The 19856-nt window shown below is 33.4% G+C and overlaps 3 protein-coding genes across 3 annotated transcripts; 2 read left to right on the forward strand and 1 right to left on the reverse strand.

Annotated features, from left to right (window-relative positions):
* Positions 1–6319: 6319 nt before the first annotated feature.
* LOC125203410 (uncharacterized) lies at positions 6320–7328 on the reverse strand. The gene has a single exon (XM_048101744.2). It carries the CDS (start codon positions 7229–7231, stop codon positions 6608–6610), a length of 624 nt encoding a protein of 207 aa, XP_047957701.1. The 5' UTR covers positions 7232–7328; the 3' UTR covers positions 6320–6607.
* Positions 7329–15032: 7704 nt separating this feature from the next.
* LOC125206354 (heavy metal-associated isoprenylated plant protein 8-like) lies at positions 15033–16157 on the forward strand. Its single transcript, XM_048105621.2, has 4 exons — positions 15033–15168; positions 15233–15402; positions 15473–15566; positions 15642–16157. Exons 1-4 carry the CDS (start codon positions 15033–15035, stop codon positions 15887–15889), a joined length of 648 nt encoding a protein of 215 aa, XP_047961578.2. The 3' UTR covers positions 15890–16157.
* Positions 16158–17373: 1216 nt separating this feature from the next.
* On the forward strand, positions 17374–19248 carry LOC125203972 (uncharacterized). The gene is made up of 3 exons (XM_048102504.2): positions 17374–18035; positions 18397–18637; positions 18702–19248. Exons 1-3 carry the CDS (start codon positions 17494–17496, stop codon positions 18909–18911), a joined length of 993 nt encoding a protein of 330 aa, XP_047958461.1. The 5' UTR covers positions 17374–17493; the 3' UTR covers positions 18912–19248.
* Positions 19249–19856: the final 608 nt, after the last annotated feature.

Genomic DNA, 19856 nt, shown 5'->3' on the forward strand with positions numbered 1-19856 from the left:
ATGGACTAAAATCCATCATCTTCCAAAAATTTTACTTTCGTCGATAATATTACGTATTCCATATGCGACGACGAATTTTGTTCTTACAATATTATAATACTAGTAGTATTCAATAAGATAACCCCAAGTCTCCCGATATGTATTAAAATCAATCGGCGGTGATTACGGTATTTACAGTTTACACGAGGTTTTCAATCTCTTCATTTTCTGCTAAAGGCAGATATGAAGTGGTTACTTGTAGTGGACTGGGCCCTAAGGCAGTTATGAACTAATGGGCCTCCAACAATCGAATATTTGTATATGGGCTTTCTCTTTGTGAAATTTCTCCTCTAATTTCTATCTTCATTCTTCTTAAAAACTGCAACCATTCACATTTTCTTGCATGTCCAAACTGTTCTATTTTGTGGTCTGAAATAACCACCTGTCCATGCTAATGTGTGATTTCTTTCTTTGGTATTCCATTTATTAATGGATTATTCAGCTTGTACGATTATATCTGTATATTATGTTTGGTTTATGAGATTAAATTTCAAAACTTAACATCAGAGGGATAATTATGTGATAATTAATCATTCTCACCTCTCTTCAACCAAACGAACAGCACCTAAGGTAATTAGGTGTCAAAAACAAGCGTTACTGGTGATTATGAAATGAAGCTGGATACATTTGGGTCATGTCAAATTGACTTTGCTTTTGTTTACGTTACCTTAAATAGATTTAAAAAGTGATTGCGTGTATTAATTAAAGAGAGAAAGTCTCTAAAAAAAGAACTGTCTCATCTTATTTCGAACAAATTAAAATGAAAAACGTGTCATTTAAGTGAGACGGAGGAAGTAATTTTTATTTTGGGTTTGAGTACGTTGAAATATCATAAATTTAATATTTTAACAAATTCAATTTTGATTATGTAATGTTTCAAATACTTGGACTTGTTAATACTAGATAATTTATGGCTCAAAGTAAACGCCTTCATTATAATTTATCTTGGAAAGATGCTTTCATGCAATTAAAAATGAAGAAGGTCGGTGAAAACTAAAGATTGAAACGGTTTCATAATAATTTACATTTAACATTGCTAACATAATATGTTCGTTGCATAAGGCTTATCCGATAGTCTGTGTCCTTACCGTCACGGGTGGAATTAAATAGTACTATTAAGTTTTGTTTTCTGTTTATTGGATTATTGGATAAGGTAGATAAAGTAGTAATGAGTTAGATTCCTGAGTCATCTCTTGGTCCCAAAATAGCAACTGGTTATAGTTTTGTATTTGAAAAATTGAATTGTTTTAAATCAGGCCCAATAAATTAGCTATGTATACGTATTAATTTGTGGGTCAATAAATGGTATTAAGGGACTCAACTGTCTCCACTAGGTCTGCCCCACCCCTCAACTAAAAATCATAACAGTAATCGCACCATTAGCCAATCAGTTAGCCTATTAATTGATTGAAATTAACCTCAATAAAATTTGAAAACTATTTTTCATTCTTAAAATGGGCCATTTTGAATCATACATGAGCTATAGACTCGGAGAATCAACTATGTTCAAATTAGGATTGCCCAATTTTTATTACACCATACTCTCTCTATTCTTCATCTCTTCGATCAATATGGAATAATTCTTGACAATCATATATTAATATTGTTACTACATGCTAAAAGCTCATTCTAAATGCACCAAATCCTACACCTATAAAATGATAGGATTTGAACACATGACTTTTGATTTAAAAGGTAAATGCCCTATCTATTAAGCTACATGAGTGAATTTATATAAAGTAATCGAGCCATATAGATCAATTATTTGTTAATCAATAACCGATTAACCATTTATATAACAACCCCTACTTTTAGATGCACACAATTTTTGTCATAGTTTATGATTAAAAACACAATACGTTAGTATTTTAATTGTAGTTCAATAAAATCACAAAATTTGTTCAAATTCTGATATATCCCAAGTTTTTAAAAATTTGATTGATAAATCATAAAATTCATAATAACTTTTTTTTCAAGGTACATATAACATTACACTCGCGGTTTCTATCAGTATACAAATTTGAAATCTACTATACTACTTCTTCCGTCCCACCAAAGATGACACACTTTCCTTTTTAATTTGTCTCATCCAAGATGACCTATTACTCAAAATAGAAACTCATTTATATCTACTTTATTCCGTCTCTCTTATTTTATTCTCTTTACCTAACACACAAAATAAAAGTGTATAAATTTCCGTGCTGTCTAAGGAAGGATCATCTTTTTAGGGACGAAGGGAGTACTCCGTAAGAAAACTTGGGGTATTTAATAGTATATCAATTGAAGCATTTGTCAAGTATTAGTAGTATTATATTTTTTTCAAACCATGATTCATTATAGTCGTTACACTAAAGTGTGACCATATGGATTTAGGGGACAGGCGGTGCCATTAGCATAATCTTTACAGAAAACAACATCATTAATTGAAGTAAACAATTTATGTTGCCATCCTCGAGAAGTAAAACTACAGAGCATTTGTTTAGCTAATAATCTCTGTTTAGCTAGTAATCTTCATTCCACATTTCAACACCAACCAATCATCTTTTATCTTTCTTTTTTAATTGACAATAAATTGAGTCCAGCTAGCATAATTTTCTCTACCATCTCCTTTTTCTTAAACAAAAGAGAAAGAAAAGGAAAAAAAAATGTACAAGCATGGATGAGAAACTTAAATTTACCATTTTGGCCCACTTTTTTTTCCTATTTCTTTTGTATGTTACCTGAATGAATACTGAATAGCAAGATGTACTGAAGTTTTAAAGGAGCCTATATAGAGGAGAATGGAGTAGTAAATAAACTTTATTTGAGAAACTATATTTGGTTAGCAAGATTTATAGAGCAAATGGAGACACACATAGGGTTTAGTGCTTTAATATTATTAAAAACCAGGGATTGTAACCAATAAACACGTATGACGTATGTGAGTTTGTTATTTATTTCCTCAACACATATAAATGGTTTGATATGAAGATGCAATTCTGTAGATTCATACATTTTTCTTATTTTGATTGGCATACGCTATCCTAAGAATTAATGTCAAATATTGGCCACCTATCGAGTGAAACCCCAATTAAAACATGTGTACAGAAAATTGGAACTAACTAAGATTAGAGAAACTAATTTGATAACGCAATTAATATTACATCAAATCAAGATTTCAATCATTTCTCCATAACATGAGGTAAATATCGTATTACATTTATAAACTCTAATAAATAGTATTAAGTTACTTCAACGTTCTCTTGTGATAGCTAAATATATTGCGACAAATTTACGTGTTTCTTGAGCTCCTTTTTTGTTGTTGTTGTGATGCTGATTTTTGGAGCTAGAATTACAATTTCATTTCACCTAATGGAGTAATGTTCAAAAAGTGGTTAATCAATCCTGCAGTTTCTTGCATGCATAAACATTCCCTTTTTATGTTAGTTTATTAATTAAATCATACCCCCTTAATTACAACTAGCTAAATCGTTGTTGGTTTACTTTTCTGAATTAGTCCTAATCTTCAATTATGAAGAGTTGACCAAAATCGAGTTTAAATAAAAAATTTCAAACTAATAGTTTTGACAAAAATCTTTAACTACCACAAAAAATTATTCAAACAATCATAATCTGTGCAGATAAAAAGAATATACAGTACTAATATTTGATAATTTATTTAATTGTAACGACCAATTTGTATTTTCATTGATCACTATTCATCTGCATTCAGTCTTCACTCTTCACACATGAATTTTTCCCTGACGGTTTAATTATATTTTATGATAAAGTGTCCCCTTTTTACTATACTATAGTTATTACTCCCATCACCCAGTCTAGAGTAGTTCTAAGTAAAATATAAAAATTTAATTGCAAATAAGTCTAAGGATCGATGGATAGATAAGCATGAAATACTTAATAATGATTGGCGCCCAGAAAGTACAAACATAACAAATTAAAGGCTTAAAAAGCACAGTTACACTGTGTATAAAATTATTGTTGCAACCATAATGTAAATTTGGTTGCAGAAGTGATGGGACCATTTCATTTTATCTGCTGCCCATTCATTTGAATCAGAAACACATTATTTTGGAGGCTTTCACTTTTCGAGATTTTAATTGCTATGTCAATATGTGAATTCCCTTTTCTTTGAATTAATTGTTGTAAATAGGCATTCCCAACCCCATCCCAAATCCAGGTTTAAGTCCCCTCCACTCGCCTAAATTTGAGTCTCATGTCACAACTCCTCTAATCCTGCAGGTCATAACTCGGGCCACAACTATTAAATTGCACTATTCACAACTTCAAGCTATTTTACGCGTGAAATAAAAAACGCCGAACAATTAAAACCGGAAAAATTCATTGTTCGGTCGAAAAAAGAAAATTACAAATCCTAGAAATTTTTTTTACAAATCATTGTTTAGTCGAAAAAAGAAAATTACAAATCCTAGAAAAAAAATTATTAAGACCTAGAAAATAAAAATTACAAGTCCTAGAAAAAATATTGAAATAATTTAGAGGATAGAAATGGAGAAATTGGTGGAAGAATGTTGAAGAAATGGGTATAAATAGGCAAAAAAAAATGAAAAGAAAAATTTGGGGGTTTGCAGCCCGTCCCGATGCGCATAACCCTGAGCCGGGCCGGACCCCGGAAGCGGCCCAGGACGCAACTGCGGCCCCAGGACCGGCCCAGGCCGTGACTCTCCTCCGTCTAACGCATGGCCCGGGCCGGGACTCGCGATTTGCGGCCCGGCCCCTTGCGTTGGGGATGCTCTAAGCTGTGTCATTGATAATAATTTTGCAAACTATTTTGAAAAGATATAAGAGACTAAGAGTGTCCACAGTAGTGGACAACAATCACGCCACAGCCACAAAAACACTTTCACAGCCATAAAAATTTGTCCAGCCCAATAGACGGTCACACCACAACCACAAATCACATTATTTTATCAATTATTGGTATATTTTAATTGGATTGGTTTTTTTTAAAAATGTTGATAGTTAGGGAGTGTTTTAATTATAACTAATTTTATATGATCAAAACGAATAAAGGAAAAACGAATACCATATAAAACTTATGGTTATTGTTATATTAAGAACTTCTGGTTCATATAGTTTTAGTATTTAAACAAGAAAACAAATCCGAAAATACAGATAAAAGTTAAGCAATGACGAGGTAGAATAAATTGTATCAGATGAAGAATGTAAAAGGTAGTCATACTTCATAGTACACTACTTCATAAGATTCGCATACACTAAATTCACAAGATTACTAAAAGAATTGTTTTTTTAAAAAAAATTAATTCTACTCAAATGTAGATCCTAAGAAAAATCTTAGTCGATGAAATGAAATGCTCAAATAAAAACAACCTATACTTATAAATATCACAATTCGTATTAATATTCTTTAGCGCATATTTAATAAAATATAGATAACTCATCTAGAGATAGAAAATTTTTATTCATAAAATTTCATTATTAGATAAATTATGAACCCTAACAAATATGCTTTAAAAACAAGAGACTACCAGGAAATTTCAACCCACTATCATCCAACTCGAAAAATAGATAGTTCGACTTCAAAATACTAGTGGAGTACTTTTTAATTAAATCAGATAGTAAAAATATTTATATACTCAAATAACTGATAGAATCATTTATTATTAAGGATCGTTATTTAATTATAAGAAAAAGGAATAAGATTGGCCAAAGTGATTCCAAGCAGACAGGAATCCGAACAAAGCATAGAAAAAAGTCGCATAAACTTGACAATCGGCAAGCTAAAATACCAATAATTCAACACCTACTCAAACTAATCCATTTTAATAGTATATAATAAAAGCTACTTTAGTTTTTCCTCTTAAATTGTTAGTACTACATTATATTATCAGAAATTTCATCACGGTATCTCTATTGTGCATATATATGTAATCCATATAGCAACTTCAAGTGCATTATTCATTAAACATCTTTAGCACATCACCATCGAACATATTAGTATTACTACTATTACAACATACAACAAGAATCCGATTCATTATTTTTTTTTTCCTGCACTCAATTTGTCTTGGTCACAATTGGCACATTCATCCTAAAGTATCGCATTCGCAAATAAAAAACTACTATATGCATTAGATATTGATATAAGTCTGTGACAAAATATCTCACCAACTCATCATCGTTAGCCACTCACTAAGCAAAAAAAAAATTAATTAACACTTTATAAAGCAATAATGAACTCACATCACTTTCAAAGTTAATGCACCCAACAATCATCATGCGATTACTCTATTTTAGCAGATAAATAAAAAGAGGAGGAATTGTTCATCACCGGAAAATGCCATTTATAATGGCTGGCTGATATACATAATAGACAAAGTAGATTCGAAAGTGGAAACATATAAGAAAAATAAACAAATTGCAATAATTCAGAGGAGAGAGATGGGCCACGAAACATTTTAAAAGAGCTGCATATTCGAGTTCGAATATAACCTACCACCAGAAAATAAAAATAAAAAGAAGATAAAACTATATTTTCCCCCCTTGAAATTCTAATTCCCATTTCAATTTATTTTATTTTATTTTTTACTCACACATTCGGACTCCAAAGACTCCATAAACGCGAGCTGAATATACCCATGACGTCCGGCAACACTTTCCTAGCCAAACCTTTGTGCGTCCTCGCCGCCGGCGCTGCCACACAGTCGTCCTCCATCTCCGTCTCCTTCTCCCCACTCACTCCCGGGGCTAATTCATCAACATCGAGCGGCGGCGGTGGTGGCGCGGCGGAGGAGATGGGAATTTGTTGATTTGGCGGCGGAGAGGAAATTGGGGGTTTGTTGCGGCGGGCGAATTTGTCCCTGCGCTTGGTCTTGGGGAGAGATTCGCCGGAGTTCAAGTGGTCCTCGAAGGCTTCGATGGCTTGGTGGATGAGCTCGCGGTTGGGGGAGGAGTCCCAGCGGAACCAGAAGGCGGTGTAGCAGTGGAAGCAGTCGCAGTCGAAGAGGGGAGGGTGAGGGTGCTTCTTGGAGTTGTTGGTTGATTGGAGGGATCTGGTGAGCATGTAGGCCAGGACCTCTCGCTCTTCTAGAGAGAGAATGGATACTAGAGTGAGAATGGCGGCGGGGAGGAGTTTGAGGAGAGGGAAGCTGTCTTCTGTGTTGGTGGGAGAGGAAGTGAAGGGGTGGACCTTGCCTTTGTTTCTCATCTTCATGGTTGCGGGAGAAAATGGAGTCGGAAAGAAAAGGGGTAATACGAATTCAACCTAAATTAATGAAAGGGAAAATAAGAAATTGGATTTTTGAGGCGGGTCGGTTTGGTGGCCTATGGTATCTCAGATATGGACGGTCGGAAATGCTATCAATTTCAAAGTATTTACATAATTTATTTACTTAGTTAGTTGTTAAGATTTGATTTAGGATATCATCTTTTTTTTTTAATATTATATATACTAGTGTCACACCCGTGCGATGCACGACATGTTAACTTTCTGTTCGACTAATTTGAGTTTTGAGCTCACATTTATGAAATGAGAATAATAAATATGGAGTATCATTGTATCAATTTATAAACTCAGAAATGTATAATTGATAACAATAGAGTAATTATTATACAAATAAAAACGTATATAATCATATATGTTGTGAAACTAAAACTGTACACAAAACACACATCATTGAGAAAACTTTCGATCTCTACCAAATAATGATCAACGACAAAACCATATATAATGATCAACTTTAATGTTTAATAAATAAAATACGGTTCACTATATTATGAGTTTTAAAATATTAAAATTTTTTGTTAAAAAAAAGTGAACATTATTATATAAAAGTTGGCGCTTAAAACGTAAAATATAATTTCAACATAGGTTGATTTTTAGTACTTTTCACATTTTAATAAAAAAAAGTACAAACGTATTTGTTAACTTTAATACTTACGTGCGTGAAAACATAGCAATTTACAAATACAAATAAATGAACAAATCAAGAAACCACTGATAGCCTTTCATTATTTAAATAAAAACATAACACAAATATAGCGATAAAAAATAACTTATATTACTACATAATGATTTCAGAATAATATATTATCCACCCTAATTTTTTTTGTTATTTTAAAAACAACTAAATAAGTTCAAAATAGGCTCAAAATTAATTTAATAAAATTAACAATTAAAGTATAGTTTTAAAAACAAACTTTTTCAGAAAATAAAATACAACTACCTTTTTAAATTTTAAACAAACAGAATTTACTAATGGAGAATAATTAATTCATAAATTCAATTGTTGCTAAATATAAATAGCCTCAGTAGTCAGTATATAGAACATAACATGTGGCCAAGCGATTATTCTGGAAAATCAAATCAAATAAGAACAGAATTCAGAAGAATTTCATTAGCATGAAAATTAATCAATCACAAATCTTTTACTAATCAATTACAAATATTTAACAAAGTTGAAACATTAAGGGTTTCCCTATATGCCCATTGCAACACCACCTCCCAACCTAAATCATGGAATGACGCTTCCACTGGCATTCCACAATGGCACGCCGACACAAGATAAGAATTGGATGGTCTTTTAGGGTACCAACGACCGTCCTTTTAAATCTCACCGATTCAAGCAAGGTAGCCTTAAATCATAAATTAAATCTTCGCAAAAAATTTTCATCGCCACTATGATATGCGCTGCGAGGCTCGAGTTTGATGGAGTACGCTAACACAACGATCACTTAGTTGAGAAAGTCGTAGTGTTTTTCTATCGATATTTTATTTATTAGAGCAGAATGGTTTGAGAATGTATGATGATTGAACTATACTTATAGAGAAAATGTTGCAAGCAATATAGAAAATTAATGAGATGAATGTGTGGGAAGTAGAAAGGGCTAGAAATTCATTGACCTTTTGTAACCGCAAGTTTAATGCGCAAAGTTTAACCGACCATTATTATTAGTGATTGCAATTGCATTAAAGTTATTATATCAAATTGCTACGATGGAATTCTAATCGTAAAAAACTCATGCAATGAAAGGTAACTGCCGTATTAAAATCATTTATTATTTTGAAAATTTCCATAGGTTCCATATCGTCATCTATGTATCATATTGGTGTAGTGAACGGTAATATGAATTAGTTTATTGCTTAATTCATGAGGTAACTAACCGCCGTACTAAGCAAATACTTAAATTAGTCCAAAACTTGTGAACATTTCAATTTTATACCCAAAAATTCATAAATATTCTAAACTATGGCCAAAACTCGTCTTTTATATATGTATAGATGTGTGGAGTGAGGAATGATGCACTACTTATGCACTATCTGTGAGCACCACACTCGTTTAAGACATGTTTGACGTAGTTTGTTTTGTTTTATATATTAGTTTGAGATTAATAACTAAAAATTATTATTAACACTTTTAATTTTATAATTTTTCATTTATTAGACATCATTGAGAAAACAAATAAATAGAGTTTTGATTTTTATAAAAATTGTAAATTAAAAGTGTCAATATAATTTTTAATGTACTTATATCAAACTAGATGTATAAAACAAAACAAACGACACTAAACATGCCTTAAATTAGCGTGGTGGTCACGGATGGTGCTCGCATCAAGTATGTAACATATCATTAATCTATGTGGAATATTTTATAATTGGTAATCAATTAAAAAAATTTCAATATTCTACTTTGAGACATTCAATTTCCGTCATTATACTTTTCTGCAATTTACAAGCTTTATTTCATAAATCCTTGTCCGCTTGATGAAGAATTTTCGTGACGAAACCCACCCTGATTGTTGAGCTCAACATTACCAATATTAAATAAACAAACTAATTCAACTAATGTATCAACGTGCATATTGTTATTTCAATTTTATTAGGTTTTGGCTTATATGTTTCCTTCTTAATTTTGTAACTCGTAAGATTGTTTTCTGAATAACAAAAAAGATAAATAATGTAAATGATGATATTCATTCATCGGCAAGCAATAACTTCCAATTTGAAGTCCCGTTAAAGATTGTTTGTCTACTCTATCTACAAGCTACAATAAGTCATTCTTTAAGTTCATATTTATTGAACACGAAATAATGAGATTGTGACCATTCGTCCTGTGTGGCCAATTGCACCAAACTTTCCTCTTCTTTTTTATTACACTTATACAGTATTTCTGTAAAATTAAAATACGAGTGTGGATATTTGTAATATATAACGAACAAAAACTGATGTCTGTTGAAAAATAAAATTGCAGAAAATAAAAGATATTGCAGAAAGTAAAAGACGGAGAGAACTTTAAAGACTACATTGTGAATGACTTTGATTAAATTCTCTCAATGGTTACACAACCTTTTATGTGCACTAATTCTAGCTATACATGAAAAATATATTCTAATTCCATAATATCTTCTTGATTTGATTTTCCATAATCTTTAATTTATTTCCTCTATTATTCTTGCCATATCTTCATGTCTTCATTTCTTGTTCTCCAAGTAATTGATTTCTCCATTCCAATGCCATCCTGGTGTAATTTCTAGCATGGGTCTCATACTGAATTATAATAATGGATTAATTGAGATTCATTTATGACTAAAGCACATTTTCGAATGGTCGTTTGAGGTAGACCTTTTCATTTTGGGCAAGCGGCCGTCATTTATTAGTGTTGAATTAATAAATGATTATCAATATTCACTTTTGCATACAAATGGATACTTTGTGCATCTTTTAATGAGTGCAACCAACTATACTTTTCTTGCATGTTCCGCTTTTCTATTAGCACTTCACTAGTATTTTCTACTACTACTATTGTACTCGTACTACTATGATTTTAAAATTAGTTAAAGTGATTGAAATACTTTCAGAAAATATTATTGTGATGGTTTCATAGCATGAAGAATTATTATTCTTTGTTTAGTTATATGTAGATATTTAAGGATTCTCAATTATGAAAGAGGCATGTTTCATTATCTATATTGCACTATAGGACATTATTCAAATGCATCTACAATATAATCAATTATTACATAATTACAAAAATATCAATTCCTTAATTTATCACTAAAGTATAAAATAAATCTTCAAAATATGTTATGTAGCATAATCTAGGCGGTTGATCACTCTAATTTAAAACCTCTAGTTTAATCTTAATTTTGATATAAAATTTTTTCCCCCTGCTATTTATTATTAATGACACTATTGTAAATGAGACTACACATACATCAATTTAGCCAAAAATTTGATTCGTTATTATGTGCAGGACGTGTGTATAAATATTGCAATTAGAATGGTAGTACCATATATATACTCATACTAGCAATCAATCATTTGGATTAGTTTGGCAATTGAATAATGTAATTATGTAAACATATTAATATCGCCTACTACCCAGCTTCATGGACCGTGCTATATATGCTTCAATAAGGGCACTCACAGAGTCACAGTGGTAGCCTTAATTTGGAGTTCATTTCATAGCTTATCTCTATTTTCTCTTGTGTCAGGAGTCCATTTCTCTGTAATGGCAACTTATCTTATTTCCACATCTGCACTATTTTTATATATTTCACTTTAAATTGTTGCTGTAAATTAAAAACAACGTAAATAATAATAAAAAAAAGTTACTTAAAAATAAAATAAAAATTCTATATTAAAAAAAAATACAAAAAACAAAGATAAAGATATATAAAAACATACTCTCTGAGATCGCTGAGGTAAACAATGAATATATATAAAAACATAAAACAACAGAAGCACACATCAGCGGAGGCAAACAGTGAAAAATTGATGGGAATTGAATTTATATAGGGAATAAAAAGTGATAAAATTATAAAAAAATGTCAAAAATGGGTGCGGCCCCGATGCCCCACGGGGGGGGGGGGGGGGGATCTTATAGCCGATGGAGGCGATGGGGCGGGGCTGCTGGATCGGCACAAGGGAGGAAGCGTTGGGGCTGGGTGATCGGCTCTCTCTCCACAATGGGGGCTGATGATGGCCGATAGGGTGGCCGATCGGTCACCATTGCTAGTGCTCCAACAGGAGCATATTCACATTCACCTACCCGGCTACCCCACACTTTTGCTAACGAACTTAAGGCTATTTTTATTATTTAAGTATTTGTTTTGATATTAAGAATTATTTAGATTGAGATCAGTTGTTAGATTTGACATAAATACCAACATATGTTACTTATTTCGCAATTATAGTATGTTTGGTAAGTAGAATCCAAGTTATCAGAAAACGAGACCTAGTTAATTAATTAGGATAATGGCGCGCTTTCGTTAAAAATTATGTTGATAATTAGTTAGGTGAGATAGAACCACTCCAATACCCATGAAAGGCCATCTTTCGCTTAAGGAAAACTTAGAGCACTCCCAATGGGTCGGCGTTAAATCCGGCGAAAAATCGCCGATTATCGCCGGATTATCGCCGAGCGTTGGAGTGAATTCGGCGATAATTCGGCGATAAAACTCCCTTATTATCGCCAACTCCCTTATTATCGCCGATTTATCGCCGAATCATCGCCGACCACTGTGGGCGCGATTCGGCGATAAATCGGCGATAAATTTTTTTTTTAATTAATTTTTTTTTTAAATCTTTGTTTTTATTTGTAGTTTTTGTAGTTTTTTTTATTTGTAGTTTTTTTTAAATCTTTGTTTTTTTAAATCTTTATTTTTTTAAATCTTTGTTTTTTATAGTTTTTATTTGTAGTTTTTTTTAAATCTTTGTTTTTTTAAATTATTGGTTTTTTATGTTTTTTATTTGTAGTTTTTTTTTTCTCGTTGTATTATATTTTCCAATGATTAATACAACGATGAATTGTTCATTATAAATCTATTTATTAAACACATTTGTAGGGAAAATTAAACAATATTAAAAATGATGATGTAAAAATGAAATGTTGAGTTAGGGAGAAATAAGGGAGAAATAAGGGAGAAACCATTGGAGTAGTTGGCTAAAAGTTGGCTAAAAATTGGGGATAAATTTTGGTGATGATGTGGCGCTGATGTGGCAGGAGTTAGGGAGAAATAAGGGAGAAATAAGGGAGACCATTGGGAGTGCTCTTAGAGTGATAGGTGTTGGTAATCGATTAATTGCACCTTTTACCTAAAATTTTGTGAACTCAAAACTTTGATCATTTATTAAAATAAGTAAGGTAAGGTCCATTACACAGAAGAGAAAATGATCACCTACAGTATATCCTTATTTTCCAGCATCATTTTCTTTTTTTTTGCTGTCATTATTGTTCCAGGTTAAACTTAGTCGTCTATTAACCAATAAAAACTTCATCTCACTTTGATTACAAACGAAAATAGATCACATATTTCATTAATTCATTTTATTATTTTGAAATCAACATATTTAACTAGTATTGTAGTACTAACTTTTCAATTTATATATCTTCATATATTTTTTAATTAATGTACATTCATGGATGGGGGGTACTACATTTGGGGTAAAAAAAAGAACTAGCATGGTTGAGATGACTGATGAGTAATGTGATAGAGCCATGAAAATTGGTGAAAGTGCCCGTTAAAGAAAGGGTTGTTAAGTTAATTTGTTTTAAGGGATTGGGCTGGGCCTCTTCGATTCATTTACTTCAGAGAGATTGTTGGGCCTTTTCCCTTTTCGTACATTAATCTACTTTACCCTGAATAACATTCATATTTACATTTCAACCCCAAAACACAACCCTTTTCTTTGGGAATTTTACAAATATATATATGCAAGCTAAAGTTGGCAATTTATGATTCAGTTCCAACGTACAAAACTTGGGGCTAACTAAATTATTTTTGAATTTTATTTATTTTCTAGTTAATAGAATACATAACATGAGGCTAAGCAAATTATATTTTAAATTTTATTTATTTTCTAGTTAATAGAATTAGTAGATGGTAAAATATTAATTATTTTTCCTTCTACTAAATTAGGGTTTTCTTTTTATTTATTTTCTTTAAGTTTTTTTTTCATAAGTTTAAGATTTTCCTTTGCCTATATAAAGATCTTTGAATATTAATTTTACTTTGAGTTTCATACTATGGAGTTCTAAATTTCTATACGTTTCTTCTCTGCATCAATTAGTATCACGATCCAGGTTGATCATCAATGGTTGAACGTAAACATGGTAGCGGTCGTGGTGAGGGACGTGGAGATCTCCCAAACAAAGAGGCTGCACAGCAGTGTGATCTGTGCGACATCGAGAATGATGATTTGAGACAACAAGTTCGAGACCTCCAGCAACGATTGGCGAGACTGGAGGAGCGTCGGGAGAAATCTAACCCGATGGGGTCTAATGCGCCGGCGTTGTTCGAAGAAAGATCGTTATTCAGCAACGTCTGTGGTGGTCAGCCAAAGTCCAGCTCAAACTTCGGCGGCATTAACAAGCAGTACGATTTCGACTATGATTCAATCTTCACATCATCTGATGCTTCTGTACTGCAGAAGAATAGTAACAACAATATATTGTCGATGTCGGTGTATGATAAGTCCATATACGACGAGCATACACCCCGGATTGATGATCAATTCCCCGCCTCCTTCAAGTAATTACTTCCGCATAACATAAGACGCTCTCATCTGAATATTTCTTTTAATTGTTTTTACTATTTTCTTTTACACAGTCGCTGTCATATTTTTAATGTGAAATTATGGCTTCAAAGTCATTATTTGAATGTGCCCAGGCAGGAAATCACATGCTATTATGCTAATATGTATGTCTGATTTTTTTTTTCACCAAAAATAAAACCTAGACCGTACTGCATATAGAATGGAAGTCTACAAATGGGAATTGAATTTTGTATGAATCGGTCACGCAAACATTTTGGGTAAAAATTGGATGCAATTTTCCCTGTGAAAATCCTTATATATGTATCTCTCTCACCATGTTTCCGAGTGAAAATCATTATCTTAGAAGCTATTGTAAACAAAGGTATACATACGATTTTGCAGTTTTCTTTTTCTTTTCTTTTTTTCAACCAAGGCTTTTACATGATCATCTTTTCATTATAACACAGTTGTCAATTTGATGAGCTTTGAGCACCAAAAAGTGGAGATGGAACACAATGACCACGACCATCCAAATGGCGTGATCATTCTGCGTGTTTATATTCACTGTGATGGCTGTGGAGATGAAGTATTCAAATGTCTTCGTGGATACCAAGGTTAATTTGTACTAGTAATCAAGCTTTTGTTTCTTTTGTTGATTACTCTTGTGTGTGTTTGTAGGTGTTGAGGGGGTTGAGATTGATGCAAAGAATCATAAAGTGATCATCAAGGGAGAAAAGGCCGATCCCATCAAATTAGCTCAGAGATTAAGGAAGAAAACTGGAAAGCACGTGGAACTCATTCATCCTAAGCTTCCCAAACAGGACAAGGAGAAGAAAAAAATGGAGGAGGTAACCTGCAGTTTTAACTCTTCTCTACTTGTATATATTGGTTGAATTAAGCCTTTTTTGTTCTTCTCAGCCTCATGAGAAGACCATTGAGGTTGTTTTGAAAATCAACATGCATTGCGAAGGCTGCGCAAAACAGGTCAAATGCTGCATCTACGACATGGAAGGTATGTAGCGCGTTTTTCCTAGTATTTTTTCTTGCAAAAGAACATGGTTGAAATTTTAATCCAAAATTTTGTAAGGGGTGGAAAGAGTTGATGTTGATGTGGAGAAGAATGTGGTGAAAGTGAAGGGAAACATGGATCCTCATAAACTTGTGGAGTTTATCAGCAACAGAGGTGGAAGAAGTGCAGAAATTGTGCAACCTGATTTAACTAAAGCCAAAGGAGAGGGAGTGGACTGCTCTTGCAATTGCTATGCTTCACAACAAGCTGTGTATGCCCCCCAGATTTTCAGTGATGAGAATCCCAATGCTTGCTCTGTCATGTGAAGAAGATGCTATCATCACCTCACAAATGGGTAAATAAATATTTGATCACTGAAATGGTGTGATCTTTGTGACAGATGGGATGGTTAATTGAGGTAATATTGGTGAATCTGTAAAATTACATGAACTTAAAATGCTTAGCAATGATTTCATTTTTATGAGTATTTGGGGCAAAGAAATTGATGTATGGCTTCCTTCTGACCTTCATGTGATTAATAGTTGTGCTCGGCCATGATAATGATTTAATCATGTGGCAGTGTTACACATTTTTAGCCGAGAAATTCCTTTTCACTCGTTATAAAAATCACGAGTTCAGATAATTAACATGATCACAGGGTTTCTATTTGGGATGTATAGATTGTGATTGCTTTCTCCCTAATTAATTATTACACTTGATCAAATCAATTCTGGAATGTCATTTATATGGACTTAGATTAACTTTTTTTTAAATCTATAGTTCTAGTTTTCTATGATTCTCGAGGCTCTCGTTTAAATATATCGACAATATACACCTTTCGTTCCCTATGTTAATAAGCCAAAATGAACCATGGACATTTATTAACAAGAGATATTAGCCTTAAAAAATAAAAAAAATATTGGACGAATTCTGGTACTAGTATTTTTTATCAGCTTTAAAATTATCTTAAAAAGTATAAATTTTAAGATCGGAGCCAATTTATAAATACAGGTCATTTTTAAACATGATAGAACTATGTGACACAAAGTCTCCAACATAGTATGATAGGTGGATTATTTAAATATTTTCATTACTTTAAATTTAAATTCAAAATAAAAATTATTTTATAAATAATTTCTTCACAATAAGTTCCTGCCAAGAAATTATCCTCATTCTACAAGTTCCAATCTGTTCAGCCAAAAATATAAGCATATCCATCGCAATCTCATCGCAATATTAATAACCAAATGAAGTGGAGTTTCCCAAGTAAAGACACCAGATTGAACAATTACATCAGCTATGAAGACAATGAGCAATTGGTGCGCTCTTTGAGAATTGAGAGATGTGTTATAGAGAATAAATTGAGACATAATATGTTGAATTTAAAGTAATTTTAATTGATGAAACTAGACTACAAAATTGTACTGGAGTAAGGTTAATTTCTTCCTCGGGTCATGGATTATGGAAAGTGCACTATCCGCTAAGTTTGCGAATTTTAAATTATTTATTAAATTCATTAAAATTTACTACTCTATATTGAAAGAAAATAGAAATTAATTATTGATCATATAAAATTATATAAGAACCAAAAATCCCGGAAGTTATTGGGTTCCCGCCGCGAGGCGAGACCAACTAGTCAACTACTACCTCGAAAATCTCCCACAACGTTACAATATCTGGCCAATCATATTAAGACACGTGTCGAAATACAGCTGTCTGGTCTGTAGCCCGCACAGGTAAAATAGCCACTACGATTCTCACACGTGTACCGAACCCCCTCCCGCCTCGTAAAAATCTATCCGTTAAGTCGTTAACCCTAATATCCCTCTCCTCCTCTCCCCTTCTTTCTCCCCAACGTCTCTTTTCCAACACAAAAAAAGAAAAAAATTAAAAAAATTAAAAAAAAAATCAGAGAAACAAGGAGATAACAATGGGGAAGCTAATCTGTGACTCGACGGCGTCGTCCCCGGTCATCCCGTGGCGCGATCCGACGACCACCCCGTCCTCCGATCCGGCGTCGATTCCGCCACCGCAGCCGGAGATCGCGTGGGAGAGCGTGCCGGGTCTGGAGGAGCAGCAGAAGAGGCATCTCACGCGCCTCTACAACAAGGGGGTCCTCTGGAAGCACCCGGAGGATAAGAACCGCAACATTGTGTTCAGGCTCGCCCACGGCGGAGAGGTCGAGGCGGACGGCAACTGCCTCTTCACGGCGGCGCGTAAGTCCATGGGCGTCGAGGCGGCGGCGCGTGATCTCCGCCTGAGGACGGTGAAACGCTTCGTCGAGGATCTCGGATCGGTGGACGAGGAGACGAGGAGGTTCATCGAATCGGCGATTAGGAACATGTATACGCCAGATCTGAAGTCAGGTTGGGGGATCCATGTGGTCCAGGAGGTTAAGCTGTTGGCCAAAAAAGAAGATCGAGTGGGATTGGATTCCGCCATTGATGAGCTTGTGCAGCTCGGTATGCAGAGGTATGTCCACCAATTTTTTCCGATCTGTTCTTTTTTTTGTTTTTTAATTTTAGATCTCGTTTTGTTTGAAGACGGAATCTGATTACTTTCCTTCATTTGTCTGATATGCGATTAAAATTTATTCGGCTTTCTATTCATTGTTGTGAAAAATAGATAGAAAGAAATCTACACTTGAAATTAAAAATTTTGATTTATGGTCTATGGACATTATTCTGAAAAAAATGCACAAGTTACCAGATATTGTGTCTATATATTGAATCAGCATTTGCATATGAAATGTTGCCATCTCTTAAGATGTTTCAGCAACTTTAGCAGAAATATGCAATGGTAATATATTTTGGTGATATGAAATTTAATGTAGAGAAATGGCTGCTGAGTCTATTTTGAAAGAAAGATGTGTAGCTGTGGATGATGGACTGAGTTGGTCCAAGTACATGTCCGTATCAGGCTCCGGGGATGACGAATACGATATCATCAATCTGCAATACACTGAGGAGGGTTTATTGACAGTGGATGAAAACAGAGACGGCCATGCGGCTGCCTTTGGAGATGACATTGCAATAGAATGCCTTGCCACCGAGTTCAAAAGAGAAATCTTTGTGGTGAGAATACATTTCTTTATTGTCCATTGAGATTGTTGAGTTAATGGTGTGCTATCTACTACAGCTGCAAGCGCACGGATCGGATGCGATGGTTGATGAGGACAACTGTGTATTCTTCTTGCCTCATCGGCCAAGGAGTGAGATATGCGAGCCACCCTTCTTTTTGTTTATGAAAGGAACGGGATGGTGCGGGGCTGGAGCAGATCATTATGAGCCTTTGGTGGCGCACCGCTCAGTGCTTAGCTCCCCAGAGAAAGTAGCTTTGGTGCTTTAGAATGTTTTGTGCATTCATTTTTGTAGGCGTTGGGGAGATTGTCATCTATCTCTATTTTTTTCTAGTTATTCAATTTTTGGTTGACAAGATTTATGATTTTTTTGGGTATGGGAGCTGTAGTTTTTTTTAATTAGCGCGGCTTTTTTTTTTTTTTTTCATGTAGCTTATTACGAGGGTAGTTTTTTTTTTTTTTTTAAATTGTTGTTGTTGTTATTTACTCCATATTTCTGTGGTGTTGGGTTCAGAATCGGAAGCCATCTTCTGTTGTACGTACGTGTTCCAACTTCCAATTGCTTGGGATGGCAATGACCGTCTCTAGAGTTCTCTCTATTCGCCATTTTCTTCCTTTGACTAGTAACTCTTATTTTTGCGTTAACTTTATTTTTTCATTTTTATAATCACGTAAAATCAGGTTTATGATTTATGACATCTCGTCAAATTAGATTCTTGTTTTATTTTAAGAAATGGGAAGTTGGTCTGAGAAGAAACATATAAGATCTTCCATCGTCCAACAAGGAAGTACATATCACAATGTTAATCTGTCTTAGAAAATAGTATAAAGTTAAAAATGATACGAATTTTAATCTGTAATTGATAAAGTAAAAGAAAGAGAAAAAATATGTGGGGAAAATAGTGTTAATGGATTGTGGGGTCAATTATAAAATAATGTACGGTTAAAATGTTGTTTAGAAGTTTCTATATTGTGAATTAATCTAATTTTAATGAACGGTTTGAAATAATAAAATTAGTCTATTTTTATTATGAAGTTAATATCTTTTCTCTCTGGACTGTAAACACTTTGCCCCTGCCAAGGAACCTACTAAAATATGTACTTTTATAAAATAATTTTAGGCGTAAATCAATAAAGAATAAATTCAATCAATATGACAAAAGTATTTTCTTCCTATTAAAAAAAATACTCCCTCCATCCCTGAAACGTATGAC

This window comes from Salvia hispanica, chromosome 6, assembly GCF_029641045.1.
Source record: "Salvia hispanica isolate PSC_SH4W2 chromosome 6, Shi_PSC_v1, whole genome shotgun sequence".
In the NCBI taxonomy this organism is placed as follows: domain Eukaryota; kingdom Viridiplantae; phylum Streptophyta; class Magnoliopsida; order Lamiales; family Lamiaceae; genus Salvia; species Salvia hispanica.

Coding starts and splice junctions, on each gene's coding strand:
- LOC125203410 (XM_048101744.2), bottom strand. CDS start 7,231: ATGAAGATGAGAAACAAAGGCAAGGTCCACCCCTTCACTTCCTCTCCC.
- LOC125206354 (XM_048105621.2), top strand. CDS start 15,033: ATGAGCTTTGAGCACCAAAAAGTGGAGATGGAACACAATGACCACGAC. Junction 15,169..15,232: donor ATGTCTTCGTGGATACCAAG/GTTAATTTGTAC, acceptor GTGTGTTTGTAG/GTGTTGAGGGGGTTGAGATT. Junction 15,567..15,641: donor CTGCATCTACGACATGGAAG/GTATGTAGCGCG, acceptor AAATTTTGTAAG/GGGTGGAAAGAGTTGATGTT.
- LOC125203972 (XM_048102504.2), top strand. CDS start 17,494: ATGGGGAAGCTAATCTGTGACTCGACGGCGTCGTCCCCGGTCATCCCG. Junction 18,036..18,396: donor GTGCAGCTCGGTATGCAGAG/GTATGTCCACCA, acceptor AATTTAATGTAG/AGAAATGGCTGCTGAGTCTA. Junction 18,638..18,701: donor TCAAAAGAGAAATCTTTGTG/GTGAGAATACAT, acceptor TATCTACTACAG/CTGCAAGCGCACGGATCGGA.